The sequence below is a fragment of the Phascolarctos cinereus genome, unplaced genomic scaffold (genome assembly GCF_003287225.1).
Source record: "Phascolarctos cinereus isolate Bilbo 61053 unplaced genomic scaffold, phaCin_HiC Scaffold_5;HRSCAF=322, whole genome shotgun sequence".
NCBI lineage: Eukaryota > Metazoa > Chordata > Mammalia > Diprotodontia > Phascolarctidae > Phascolarctos > Phascolarctos cinereus.
In genome coordinates this window covers 435,330,376-435,344,715 of record NW_027555958.1, presented here as the reverse complement: position 1 = coordinate 435,344,715, position 14,340 = coordinate 435,330,376, and the positions used below count along the sequence as shown (strand labels likewise).

Genomic DNA, 14,340 nt, shown 5'->3' with positions numbered 1-14,340 from the left:
AGTATTTAACTTTGGAAAAGCAGTAATACCCAAATTTTCTTGTAGAACTCTTTTCCTTGTCTTCCTTTTCTTCTTAAAACCTAACTTGAAGCTTTTGTATTTTATCCTTTTAAACATGCTTAAGTATTAGTTCTAATTGCATGATGGACAACTATATAGGGCTTTTCCCCTCAGTTTATATTAAGTAATTAAGTAATCTGTAGAAAATGCAGCCTGAAACCAATGATTAGTTTCAGTTCAGCAAACATTAAATAAATTCTCACAGTGTTTTAGGCACTGTGCTAGAGTAGGCCTTAAAGATGCAAAGACACAGATAAAACACTTTCTCTTTTTGCTCTGGAACATGGCTGGTCCATTTGTATTGAGGTGAAATTTGGCAAATGTCAAAGAAATACATTCTCATTTTAAATTTTTCTAGGGAGAACCTAGAGATTCTGAGTTTAAAAAGTAGCATGATATATAGCACTGTATAGTATGGATGAATTTTTTTAGTTCTGAGTTTAACTATGATGGGTAAACCAGGGTGGGGGGGGTGAGGACAAAGTTCCCTTAAACTTGATAGATGAAATTTTAATATAATGTAACAGAAAACAAGTTTGATATCATTGAGTAAAATGCAAATTGGTTTTGCATTTCTTAATTTTAGGAGGATAAAATTAAATTCCTGGTTGGTCACTTAGAAATATTTTATATTGCTCCTATTTATTCAGGCAGGCTTTATGTACAGTATTTGATTTTTGATGTTTTTTGAGCTGTTCAGGTTTAGCTTGTCTTTGATTCAGTACTATTAACATTGCAGAGAATGTCATTAAATGTGATTTGGTGTGTTGACTGAGGAATTTTCCAAAGAAATGCATCTCAAGTTATAAAGTGGAAGTCAGTTGGAAAGCAGGGCTAATGTGTGTGTGTTTTGTTTCATAAACAACTTCATGGATTTTATTCCCTCCTGTTGTTAAGGAGAACTGTATTTGGTTAAATACTGGTTTGATTAAATCTGATTTCTACCAGAAGAATAAAAAGAATTAAGAAATTCATTATTCATTACTTTCTTTGCTGTGAGGTATATATAGTGTATAGTACTTTAGAGCTGGAAGGGATCTGATAGCCACTTAATCATTTTGTAGAGGGGGTAGCGGGATCTGAAGGATGTGAAGTGCCTTGCCCCTGATTGTTATCTAGCTAACTAATTAGAAGGAGTGCCAAAAAGCAAATCCCCTGGTAGTACACCATTCCACAGCACTTTGAGGTCTGTTGTTCAGTTAATATTGGGACCTCAGGCCCTCCATCCCTGCAGATTGAGATACCTTTAGACCTTGGAATATTGTTCTCTTTGATTTGACTGTGATTCTTCCTTAGGAGAAGACTCCACCCACTAATTCAGGTCTGCGTCTTCTCTTCTACTTGAAGTCTGAGAGAGCTCCCTGGAGCACTGAGAGCTTCAGGAACTCTTCTAGGTCTGTTAAGGATTGTCAGAGGGTCCCCTGAACTTGTTTTGTTGCGTTGCCGTATTTTCCAGAAACTCTGGACCCAGAGCATGCAGAAGGCCCTAAATGTGTCAAGGATGAACCCGTACCACCCCCCTGAGCTGAAGTAATTTGTTCTTTGCACACCAAACTAGACTCCCTATGTGTGCTTGGGAGTCAAGGCAGGCACCAGTCCTTCTGTGCTAGGCTGAGAAACTGTGCAACTAGGACCCTGTAGATAAGTAGACCATCCAGGCTAGGCCCTAGCAGTTCCCAAGGAAAGAGAATGCGGCTTTTGCCATTGCCTTGCTCCTCCTGTTCAGGAGGGGTTTTATCCTTTTCCAGCCTTTACTGTCCCTTTCCCTCTCCCATGCCACTCACCTTTGGGTGGAGATTTCTCTTACCTCCTTCCTTTGTTCTGCTGTTAAAAAAATTAAAACTTCTGTATGGTTTATGAGATCTTTGGGTTCCACATGCATGTTCATTTCTCTTGTAATAAACGTAGTTTCCACATAAGTTTATGAAATTGTGATTGCCTGTTGATAAGTAGTGCAGTTAATATGTGTCAGGACTTGAAACTACGTCTTCTGCCTGAGGCCAGAGCTGCCTGTCTTTTAGGACACAGGATCTACAGATTCTTCCTCCAGCAGTCACCCTGGTGATGAATGACTCCAATTTAGCTAGAGGTAACTGGAATATCCCTTAAGATCATAGACTTGGATTTGGAAGGGATCCTCATGGCTTTTTCAGTTTGTTGTAGGACCTGCTATAGGGCTCACATTCCTCCAGCACTGCAGTTTTTGAATTGCCAGGGTCTCCTCCATACTATGTTGAGGTGTTAAGATTGAACTCACTAAACTTGTCAGCAGGACTGTTAGAAAGAGAAATGGGGCTCATGACTTTGTGGCAAAAGTTTTATGTGTAGAAAATATGCTTTGATTCAGCAGTTTTTTTAATGATTAGCAGGAGAAAATTAATTTACAAAATCCCATGTAAAGATGTCAGAGAAAAACCTGAAACGTTTCATCAGTCTGAATTAGTGACTTGGAATGTTGATGTATCCTAAGTTTTTCTATTTTTTTTTCTGTTTTCTATTTTTTCCATTTCTATAAATTCTCCCATTTATGTGTAGGTCCTGTCGGATGTCGAAGAAGATAATTCAGAACTAAGTAAAGAAAATATGTGGGAACTCTCCTGTGAAACTGTGAGAGAGCAGCTTACTAATAGCATTAGAAAACAGTGGAGAATTCTGAAAAGTCATGTTGAAAAACTTGATACCCAAGGTGATTGTGACTTCTATCCATTTTTAGCTAACTTGTGACACCAAATGCAATAACACTGCCCAGAGAAGTATTCAGATGAATGTGTTGATACATCTTACAGAAGCGTCTTTGAATACAGATATTTATTGCAAATGTTATAGTGGCATTATGTATATGTATACTTTTTTAACCTTTGTCAGATACCTAGAAAACAAGTTATGGGGTCACATTCAAGTATATGTCCTAAAACAAATATTTAAAGCATGGTACTTAGAAATAGAAAATTTTGTCTGCTTTTGGGCATTATATTAGAATTGTTTTGCCTGGAGAAATGTACTTTGGAAAAACAGTAAGTCTTCTTTGAGAAAAGCTCATTTGGGTGCCTGTAGTATAAGTATAGTCTGTCAGTGGGATTAAGTCAGTGGGAGTAAATCAGGTCATTTTGTTTTCATTCTAAACGTTTTAAAATCAAGCACTACTTAAAATGCAATATAAATTCACATAGTATTTCCATCTTTCCTTACACCTTAGACATTTCTTAGCGTAGATTTCTAGAATATATTCTTTAATATTTTATGTGTTTACTTGAAACAGAAATTACATAGAGTTTTAGTTATTAATAAATTGGTTATTGGGCAAGCCTATTTACTTGAAGGAATTATTGTTCTGCAGAAAAAAATCATCATAAATTGCTCAGCTATAAATTCAGTGCTGACAAATATCTTTAGCAGGGAAGAATGACTAATAAAATAATGTTTATATTTTTATTCCAGAACTAAGTGTTTAAATATATTACTTTAATTTCAGCCATTATCAACAATAAATAAACTGTACTCTGATTTTACAAGCAGGCTTAAAGTTTATAATCTTGCATTTAATACCAGAGAACAAGTCTCAAATAATATTTTCATATGCTGATGCCTGTAATAAAGGAGTAAGTCCCAAGTTAAATAATTTGCTTTGAAATAGAAGTGGCAACAAAATATAATTCATGAATTTTATTACATAGTCTTGCTGTAATATTTACAGTAGTGAAAATTATCTTTCTTTAGCCAAGATAAGTGCTTGGACAAATGAATATAAAAGTTATATATTAGATGTACAATTTATAAAAAACTATAATATATACAGAAGAAACAATTTAATTTCTAACATAGTAAGGTACATGCTAACTATAGCTGCAGTGAAACCCACTTGTTTTGTATGTTGTGATATTGAAGGCATTTGATCTTGAAGTTAGGATTTATGGTGGATTTTGACATTTAGAACAGCAAAGATCTCTTCCTTTAGAAATGGTTAAATTTTATAAGAATCTATGAAAATCTTGAATGGCAAGAATCCTAAGATACTTATTATTTTAACATGTACAAGAGAACTTAGATACCCTTATATGGGCTTTTATAACAATGTTAAATGTATTTTTGAATCACAGTATCAAAGGTACACTTGGGAGGCTTTAAGGATGAGGAAGTTATCTCAAGACAGGATCATGAACAAGAAACTGAAAAACTGGAGTTGGAAATTCAGCAGTGCAAAGAAATGATCCAGACTCAGCAGCAGCTTTTACAGGTAGATGTCAGTTACCTCGTCTAACTCCTGTGCCCTGGGATTCCTGAAGATGACGTTCTTTTCTTTTAATAATCCTTAAAACATCGAATTGCTTGCATTGGTCACCCTTTTCCAAATCAACTTGGATGGAGGGTTACTGCAAGGATCTCAGTCTGCAAGGTGAGCATCTTAGAACTTAAAGAGGCTTTCTTTTAACTTGTAGCAGCAGTTCACCACTACGTGTGATGATGACACCTCCTCATTATTACAAGACTGTTATTTATTGGAAGAAAAAGAACGTCTTGAAGAAGAATGGGCCTTATTTAAAGAACAAAAAAAGAACTTTGAGAAAGAAAGACGGAGTTTTACAGAAGCTGCAATCCGACTAGGACTAGAGGTATTTAAATGACTGGATTTCTGGCAAGTTTCATTCTTAGCACAGATTCAGAGCTGGGGTGGTCATATTTGAAAGAGTCAGCATCAAAATGTTAATATGATTATTAGTGTGCTTTAAAAATATGGACTATTTCCTACACTTTCTGTTTGTGCACTTAATTGGAATCAGATGGTCTATGCTCAGACTCTTTAGAAACAAATTAGAATATTCTTGGATTAGCTTGGATTTTTGTTTTTATTGTTTAGTTCATATTTAGTAAGCTGTGCACTGGATCTTTTGAGAACTTTTCTTCAGACATTTTTTGGAACAAGTTTCCGTATCTCACTCAGGGTAGATGTACAGTGGCCACTCGTGGGCCTGATCCAAATACCATTTGGCATAGAAGCTTTAACCTGCTCCATGTTTCTGACCTGGGTCAGTTTGCCCATCCTTAGGCAGCCCGGTGTCTCACTACTCCTGGGGACTCCCCCTACTGATGCTAGACTTGGTTACAGGCCCTGCATCAGCTTTTGCCCTATTACGGTTCAGAATCCCACTGCTGAAAAGACCCACCAGCCTCAGCCTCCCCTTGTGGCAGTAATGTTCGACCCTGCCTGGCCCCTTCAGACGTTTCTAACTTACTTTTTAATGGCTGACACTGACTTTAAACTAGAACTCTGTGCTGATCAGTATCAATTGTCTTTTGCTAGCAACGTATGTTCTATCAAGAGGTGGTGTCCACAAAGAGTAGCACAGGACAAACTACTTTCTGCTTGACCTCCTTATTTGACAGTATCGCTACTATCTCCTGGAAGGAAAAAAAGATTGATTTGTTTTCTGTTTTTCTACTGTCTTCTGGGAGGTTATTTTAGAGTATATAGGAAGAGTGTTTCTGGAACTCACTCATAACTGCTTAGAAGCCTTAGAAACTACTTGTAACCACTTCTTTGGCTCTTGTCCTTTATAGCTGGAATGGAAGTTTGTCAGTTTTTAGTCCTCGGTATGTTCTAATAATCTTAAAGGGACAATTTAATGTAATGCTTAACATTGGCAAATGCTTTACATTTATTTTTTCTAATTAATTTTTAGCATTCATTTAAAAAAATTTTGAGTTCCACCTTCTCCCCCCCCCAACGCCTTGAGAAGGCAAGTATAATGGATACAATATCCATTATACTTACGAAGTCTTAGCCATGTCACACACCACCTCCCAAAAAGGAAAGAAAAATAAATTAAAAAATAATATGCTTCAGTTTGCACTCAGCATTCATCAGTTCCCTCTCTGGAGATGGGTAATATTTTTCATCATGGGTCCTTTGGCGTTGTCTTGGATCATTGTATTGATCAGAATTATGTTTTACATTTAAAAAAAATTTCCCCTTATATTATTGCTTGATCCTTACAACACTCTGTGATGGAGAAAGGGCAGATATTGTCTTCATTTTACAGATATAGAAACTAAATTTGGTCTTGTCATGATTGTAATGATCAAGATCATACAATGAGTAAGTGACTGACTGAAGACTCAAACCTTTATCTTTGAATTAGTCTAATACTTTTCTCAATACAAGATACTACTTCCCATTGATAAGTGACAATATACAAAAACATAGTATATACCAGTGTATTCTGCTGTCACTTGAAAGTTTAGATTCTTAACATTTTATGTTATTTATAAATTATACACCACTGCCTATTTTTTTTTCTTTTTGGTGAGGCAATCAGGGTTAAGTGACTTACCCATAGTCACACAGCTAGTAAGTGTCAAGGGTCTAAGGTCAAATTTGAACTCAGATCCTCCTGACTCCAAGGCCTGTTCAGGACTCTATCCACTATGCTAGCTAGCTGCCCCTTCTGCCTTGTATTTTGAAACTGCTTAATTCAGAGAACATTCATAATTGAATATGTTAGACAGAGGGTAAATTTTGCCTATGGTAAGTTTAAAGTCTAGCTCTCTTAAATGAAACTAATAGATTTTCCTTAGATTTCCAGGAAACTCATTTTAGCTAATGTTTCCAAGAATGTCCCAGGAAATAAATAAAACGGTGACATGTATAGAGGCATTTGTTACATTTTTATGTGATTGTGTCTGTCCTTTCATAGAGGAAGGCCTTTGAAGAAGACCGAGCTGGTTGGCTAAAGCAGCAGTTCTTAAACATGACTTCTTTTGACAATAAGAACTCAGAAAATGGAAAACCTCAAAGTGCCTTTTCAGGAAGTAAGTAGTTTGCAAATGAAGAACAAACAAACTTGAGGATATTTCATTTGGATGCATGTTTATTAATGCAAGCAATTACTATGCAGACTTTATTTTTGTGTTTCTTATCATCAGACTGAACATGAGTGCATAATGATAACTAAACATTTCAAAACCTTCAAGTCAGTTGTGGTATATAAATATTCTGAGGAATCCTCCTGAGCTGCTCCTTTGATTCTTCATTTTACTATGAAAGTGAGCAGGGTACAGGAGGCCCTGCTAGTAGAGTACAAGATGTGGCAAATCCTTCTCAGCTTACAGTTGCTGTGACAGGTATGATGACTGCTGTCTGAGCACCATCTTGGCTGAGTTCAGAGAGTTTCATTGCAAGGTTAGCCATATCAGGTGATGAATTTTTCGTGTAAAACAACTACTATTGACTATTTACTAAATTCCAGAGAGGGTTAGAGCTGTATCAATGGGGAAGGAATATCCACACAGACAAAATTATAGATCCTTTTGAAATAAGTTCAGAATTGCTCAAGTCTTATGCAAGTTTTTGCAAGCTCTGGGATTTTACCAGGTCAGGGAGCAGTTTCCTACATGGAAGTTCCCTTCATCATCACAATTCCATGACTGATCAGTAGATCAAATTAATTGTAGTTTAAAATTAATTAAGTCACTGAAAGATTAGTTAAGTGGCTTGCCCAGAGTCACACAGCCAGGTATGTTGGTGGAGTTCCTCACTCCAAGGCCCTCCTCAAATTTATATTTTAGTAACAGAAGAGCATTCCTAAGGAAGTTGGAATCCTAGAACTAAAAGGATACTCAATAATTCACCTCATTGGTCTCAGGTCTGTCACTAGGTTGGGGGTGGGGATCCTGTGGCCTCGAGGCCAGCAAATGTGGCCCTCCCTCCAGGTCCTCAAGTACAGCCCTTTCACTGAATCCAAACTTCACAGAGCAAATCCCTTAATAAAATGATTTGTTTTCTTGTGGTTTTTCCCTTTGCTTCTAATTCTTATTTACAACATGACTGACGTATAAATATGTTTAATATGAATGTACATGATCATATACATTCATATACAGATGTACGTGTCAGATTGCACACCATCTTGGGGAGGGAGTAGGAGAAAATTTAGAACTCAATCTTATAATGTTGAAAACTAAAAATAAGTAAATTTAATAAAGAAAAGAAAAAAATAGTGAATGTAAATTTTTTAAAACAAATATAATTGGAAATATTTAATGAAATAAAACTTGTTTTAAAAAATTTTTTTTAAATAAAAAGACTTTATCTGTAAAACTTGGACTCAGTCAGAAGGTCGCACCCAAGAACCTAGAAGGCCACATATGGCCAGGAGGCTGCAGGTTCCCCACCCTTGCCTTAGGCCATTTCACAAGATTAGTCTCTCATAGTTCAGAATTTCTCAAGAAATGAACATTTTTACTCTTTTTCTTTTTCAGGTTCTGATCAGGACAATCTAACACTGCACTCCAAGCCTGGACAAAAATCTTATTCTGTGTTTAGCGAGTCTTCAGTACGCACGTCTAAACTCACTAAATCTCTACCTGTTTCCCCTTCCACTTCAGAGCTTTTCCAGACAATTCGCCATATATCAGAAAATAGGTATTAGTCTATAGGTGGCCTTATTTTCATATACTTCTGGAAAGTGGTAGACACTTGCATTGTTGAAATAAAAAAGCTGTTATATCAAAGGCTTTGTTGTCCATAGAAGAACTTTCTATTGTCCATAGAAAATTAATTTAGTATATCACCAAATATAGGTATTATATACAGACATTATAATGTTAGTTCAATTACTTAATATCCTTTTAAAATGCAAAGATTTAGAATGAATGATAGGAATTACTTAGCTTTTTAAAAAGTACTTCAAATGTCAAATCAGTTCCTGATAATTAGAAACTTATTTAAAGGGATAATGTTGTATGTCTATTTTTAAAATTTCTTTAAATGTACCCTTTTAAATAGGAAAACAAGGAACATACATCAGTCTACTAAATTTGAGTGGTGAAGAAGAGTTCATCTGAGGATATTAATATGGGAAAATAACCTCACTACCTCAGAGATGTCTTGATGTGTTTTAAATTTCACCTTTTCCATTCTTTTCCCCTTATTTCTACCTTAAGATACCCTTGAGATTTTCATTCAGTTCTTCTTTGGATTCATATACTGCTACGCTTTGGGTTGGACTTTTCCTCAGTGGACTGTTAAGAAAATGCCTGGTGTAGGATAGAGGGAAAGCATGAGCAAACAAAAGGGAAAGTAGGGAGTTGTAGCAGAGCCAAGTACTGGTAGAAGCAGTTAACAGTAGGGTGGGAGCTGATCAGTGTGTCCTGAACCCCAGAAAAGAAATGAGTCTAGGGTAGAAGCAGCCGTCACCTGAACCTAGGGGACTCTGTGGAGCATTTTGGCTGAAAATAGTGGGGAAGTTGAGGCTAGAGAATGAGAGCAAGCTAGCGCTGAGCAACAGAAATGCTGAGAAGGCATTCTCCTTCCCCTAAGTAGTCATGGGATTGGTTGGCTTTGTTTAAAAGAAAAGCACCAATATGAGGGAAAAAAAGAAGAGCCCTCAATATTAATTTGTAGATGATTTCAAAAGAAGGGTGAGAATTTAAAGGAACATAAGAGTACAATTAAAGGAAAAAAGTATCAAAGGAAAAAATGCTTGCAGAATCATTGAAAATGTTAGCAAAAGCATGAGGTTTTTAGTCTATCATTCATCAGAATTGAAATAGATCATTAAGGAAGACAGCAGTAGCAATGTCTTTTAATATTTATTTGGTCTTAACTAAATCCAAGACAAGATTTTAAAGTGAGTGAAAAAGTAACTAATTGTCAGTCAAAATGAAAATAATATAATTCCAGAGAATATACTTACGGAACTCTTTTAAAAAGCCTCCTGCTAGGAATAACCAGTAAGAATTATGTAGCATTAGTTGTTAAGTATGCTTTTACTTAACCTGTAAGAATTAAGGATTTTCTTGTGAGTGGAAAATTTGAATTTTATTACAACAAAATAGCATGGTTGGCTTAATTATCCTCTTTCAAAAGTTATCTGAGTTTGATTAGTAATGTAAATTTATATCATAAAATGGATAACATTTCCTCTTCTGCTATTCTGAAGGCCAGTATAATGAAAATGTTTGAAGTGGATATTATTACCTTATTTCATACTTAGGAGCCTTTGAAATTAAAACAAAACCATAAAAAGTGGTTTTCGAATAAGATTAATTGCCAAAAATATGTTTATAAAACCGAACTGTATTACACCCTTAATATAACTTTGCTAAGAGCAGAATTCAGTAAGAAGTGTCTTAATGCTCTGGTGTGGGGCATTCCACTACTGAATGATCTAAAAAATTCTTAAGGTAATTTGATTTATTATGTATCTTCATGGCATGGAGTTCAAGGACAGCATCTCAGGAAGGTCTCATTGTGTATTGATTAAGAAGTTCTAGTTATTAATAGAGATGGGCCTTTTTTTCGATTCAGATTTTTATTACTCAAGACAACTATTTTTATTCGAGGCCTTTCCACAGTCACTTTGAGGAGTATATATCATAGAATATTGAACAGGGAGAGAGGGACCTTGGGGGACATCCAGCCCACAAAGCTCGTTTTTACCATGATGATGTTGGATGCTGGAGAGACCCTGGTGGTAGCAGAGTCTGAATTTGAACCCACATCTTCTAGTACCAAATACAATACTCTTTCTCCTACATCATGTGCAGATAGCATATAGGAAGCCAAAATTAATTCATAAGAGAATTGTTCTAGACCAGGGGTGGGGAACCTACAGCCTCAGGGCTACATGTGGCCCTCTGGGTCCTCAAGTGCAGTCCTCTGACTGAATCCAAACTTCACAGAACAAATCCCCTTAATAAAAGGATTTGTTCTGGAAAACTTGGACACAGTCTAAAGACTGCACCCTAAGGACCTAGAAGGCCGCAGGTTTATCACACCTGTTTTAGACTGTTGCAGTTAACGTTATGATAACAATTTCTATTGAAAAAGAGTATTATTGGGTGTTCAGTTGACAAAGTATCAGACTTACAAATAACTATTCAGTGGGTAAGTACCTTTAGTTTGAAAAAAGAAATAAATAGCTTTCATGTATTTCTGAGTGGCTATAGTAGATACCACTTTAAATGAACACATCTTAGACTATATTATTGAAACTGTGCTAGCCACCTTAAGTGATTATCTGGAGAAATGGAGTGGTTATGTGGGGAGGACTTGAAAGGAATGGGACACTGGTAGTAGACCCTACAGGGGCCCCTAGTCTCTTTAAAGAGCCCTGGTCTTCAGATGGGCAACTCGCACCTAGAATTGACTCCTATTTATTGTGATGTTTTCTGGGGGCCAGGAAATCAGGGAGTACAGGAAGTATTCAGATACTGCAATGAAGTAATTTGAAGTACTTCTTCCTCTGCCCCTCCAATTAGCCTGTCATTTTGAAACTCTGCCTGTGAGATAATATGGAATTTTTGAAACATCTTGGAAATAAAGTACAAATATAAATAAAACATAGTAATACTGACATTTTTTTCAACAGTTCAAGCTGTGTACTGAATGTAGCTACAGAAGACACTAAACCAAATCAGGTTGGAAGGGAATGCACAGCTCAGAAATGGAGTGTGGCATCAAGATCGGACTCGCAGGAAGGAGGCTGTTCTGGTTCACGATCTTTGGCCTGTACAGATTGGTCCATAGAACACAGAGATGGCTTACCATAGGCATACCGTATGGATGTGCTTGATTAAGTTAATGTGTTCATAAATTCTCTTGTCTAAGATGCAAAGTGGGATAAACTTGATCGTATTTAATGGTTTTAAAGAAAGTCGTCTTGAGTTGTTTGTTCTGACTTCCCTATCCTCTGTTCCCCAAAGAACTGAAATGTTATCCATTGAAAAAGATACAGAAGCTTTGGATTTTTAGTAACAGAAGCTTCTGGTTCTGTGAATAAAGGAATGTAGAGACATTTCAGATGGAAACTGAAGCACTAGAAGGAGCGTTTCTTTTTATAGACATAAAAGGTAGCACTTTTAGGAAACCAATTATTGTAAATGTTTAATTTTGTTCCAAATGTAACTGGCATTGGAAGTTATGCCTTTACTTGAATGTACAATGTAGATTTTTAACAAAGCAAGCTTATATTTATTACGTCTTGTGTGATTTGAAATTGCCTCTTTCATATGTTTTAAATTGAGATTTATGTATATTTTGTACATAGTTATACATGATTATGTTAAGATGCTTTAAAATTAAATAATTTCATGCATCCATAATCATAGTATTTTATATGCCAGTTTAAACCTTTTTTTAGTAATATTCTGTTTACAGATGTGTTAGGGCTGTTGCCATATTACATTAAAGGACTGGACTTTTTAAATATATCTGAGCAATAAATGTGAAAAAGCTATTCTTATGAAACTGATTTCTTACAATGTTTATTACTGAGTACTGTAGAAATTATTCACTTGGGTTTTAAAACATGGGTCAGTTATTTAAAAGGACAGTTTTTATACATTATATATATATGTATGTGTATTATATATATATGTTATGTATACATACATAGAAAATTTTATATACACACATATATGTCATTTGGGGGCATGGAATCAGAAATACCTTTAAAATAAGACCATCTCAGAATTATATTTCTACTGGTTAGAGTATTGATTATGGTGATATTTGTTTGACTGGCACAGCAGCAATTATCTACCATTAGCTAGAGTATCTGTTCCAGCTGGAGATGTGAAGTGGCCATGTAGCGTTTAGGATTTACCATTGAAGCATTTTGGTATGCTTTTATGGGACATTTTTTTAAAGGTTCCTTGTACAATCCAGTTCCTAGCACACTGGCACATTGAATATAAAATCCTGTTAAATCCAGCGTTTCCCATGATTGCTATAGAGTAGAAAGAGGGAGAAGGAGGGAGGAAAAGAACACAGGTTCGCATTCTTCTCCAAAGGAACCATCCCATTGCAATCAGGTGGTAAACTGTGCAAGGTCCCATAGAGACCCAGTACGTGCCTTTCGAGGGCTACACATCAGACTGGCCTGTCTGCCATTGTGTTTCTGGGCAACCTGCCATATATATAATATGTAAACCATGTCACTCTTTTGCTCACCAAGCTTCAATGAGTCATCCTGTTATCTACAGGATAAAATAAAATCTGTTTGTCATTTAAAGCCCTTCATGACTTGTTCTTGATATATTTTCATAGCCTTATTTCACATTGTTCACACATTTGGTGGTCCAGATTGGTCTCTGGTATTCCCCAAAGTAAGCCTTCTGTCTCTTGCTTCAAAACTGTTGCATAGGTTTTCCACCAGGTTTTCATTGCCCTCTGGGAATCTTTAGCCTTCTTCATGTCTTACAAGTACCACCATCTTCTACATAGAAGCGTTTTCTGATTTCCTCTGATTTTTAGCATTCCATCCCCCTGAAATTAAGTCAGTTAACAGTACTGGTTCTGCAATCAGGAGATCTGAGTTCAAATTCTCTGCCTCTGATGGCAGCTACTTTGTAACTCTGTCCACCTAACTTCCTTGGGCCTCAGTTTCCTTATCCATAAAATGAAGGAGTTGGATTAGATGACCTCTGAGGCTAAGCCTCTCCCCACTGCTAACACTTAATATTATGATCATCATTACCCTTCCAGTCCATTCTATAGATAGATATAGGTATAGCTGCTTCTGCCCAAGAGTCCTCAGTGACAGATGCTTGGCCTACCAAGTCAAGTGTCAACTCTTATGCTTGGCCCTCATGGACCTCTACAATCTGCTATCACTTCACGTAGTTTTCCTTATGATAACTCTTTTGTGGTTTTGACCTTTCAGTAAAATACTCTGTTTTCCAACATACCCTGAGCTTTCTTGTTTCCATGCAATTGAAGAACTGTTGATAATGGTTAATCATGTCACAGTCCAGGTGAGTACAATGAATGATCCAGCCTGATGAACCTCCTGCCTCTCTAAGACTCTTCATCCCTGGATCTTTAACTTCTTGCTCCCTTTCTTTTACTCTTATTTTCTATCCTCCCATCCCCTTTGTTGTCCATAATATGAAACCAGAGTACATTTAAAAAAAATATTTCAACACATTTGTTGAGAAGTAGTAGGTGTACTTTAAAAAAAAAGACTTTTTATTGTTGGCAAGATTAAACAAAAGCTGCTTATAGGGTCAGTTGTGCTAATCATAGCCAGGACTGGAACACTACAAAATCCTTAGTGAAATCCACAGAAGGTTGGTCTCACCGTCCACAGTAGAGAAACAAAATGGATAAAAAATGTCAATTGCCAAGACGGTGACAGGGAAGGGTGCAGGGAGTAAAACATAGAGTACCTACTATTTCCTTTTCATAAACATCTCATTTGATCCTCACAACAATACCTGTAAGGTATTGTTACCCCATTTTACAGTTCAGGAAACAGGCAAACAGTTGCATGACTTACC

The 14,340-nt window shown here is 36.3% G+C and overlaps 1 protein-coding gene across 4 annotated transcripts in view; it reads left to right on the top strand.

Moving 5' to 3' along the window:
- The window catches only part of SSX2IP (SSX family member 2 interacting protein), a 67,601-nt gene extending 54,525 nt beyond the window's left edge, over nt 1-13,076 (top strand). For 3 of the 4 annotated variants that reach the window (XM_020988717.1, XM_020988714.1, XM_020988715.1), the window contains 6 exons: nt 2,596-2,746; nt 4,158-4,294; nt 4,497-4,670; nt 6,753-6,867; nt 8,317-8,479; nt 11,430-13,076. In XM_020988717.1, coding sequence (XP_020844376.1) covers nt 2,596-2,746; nt 4,158-4,294; nt 4,497-4,670; nt 6,753-6,867; nt 8,317-8,479; nt 11,430-11,610 — 921 coding nt within the window. In that variant the 3' untranslated portion in view covers nt 11,611-13,076. The remainder of the gene's footprint in view (nt 1-2,595; nt 2,747-4,157; nt 4,295-4,496; nt 4,671-6,752; nt 6,868-8,316; nt 8,480-11,429) is intronic. The other variant, XM_020988718.2, reaches the window with a different exon arrangement.
- The last annotated feature ends 1,264 nt before the right edge of the window (nt 13,077-14,340 follow it).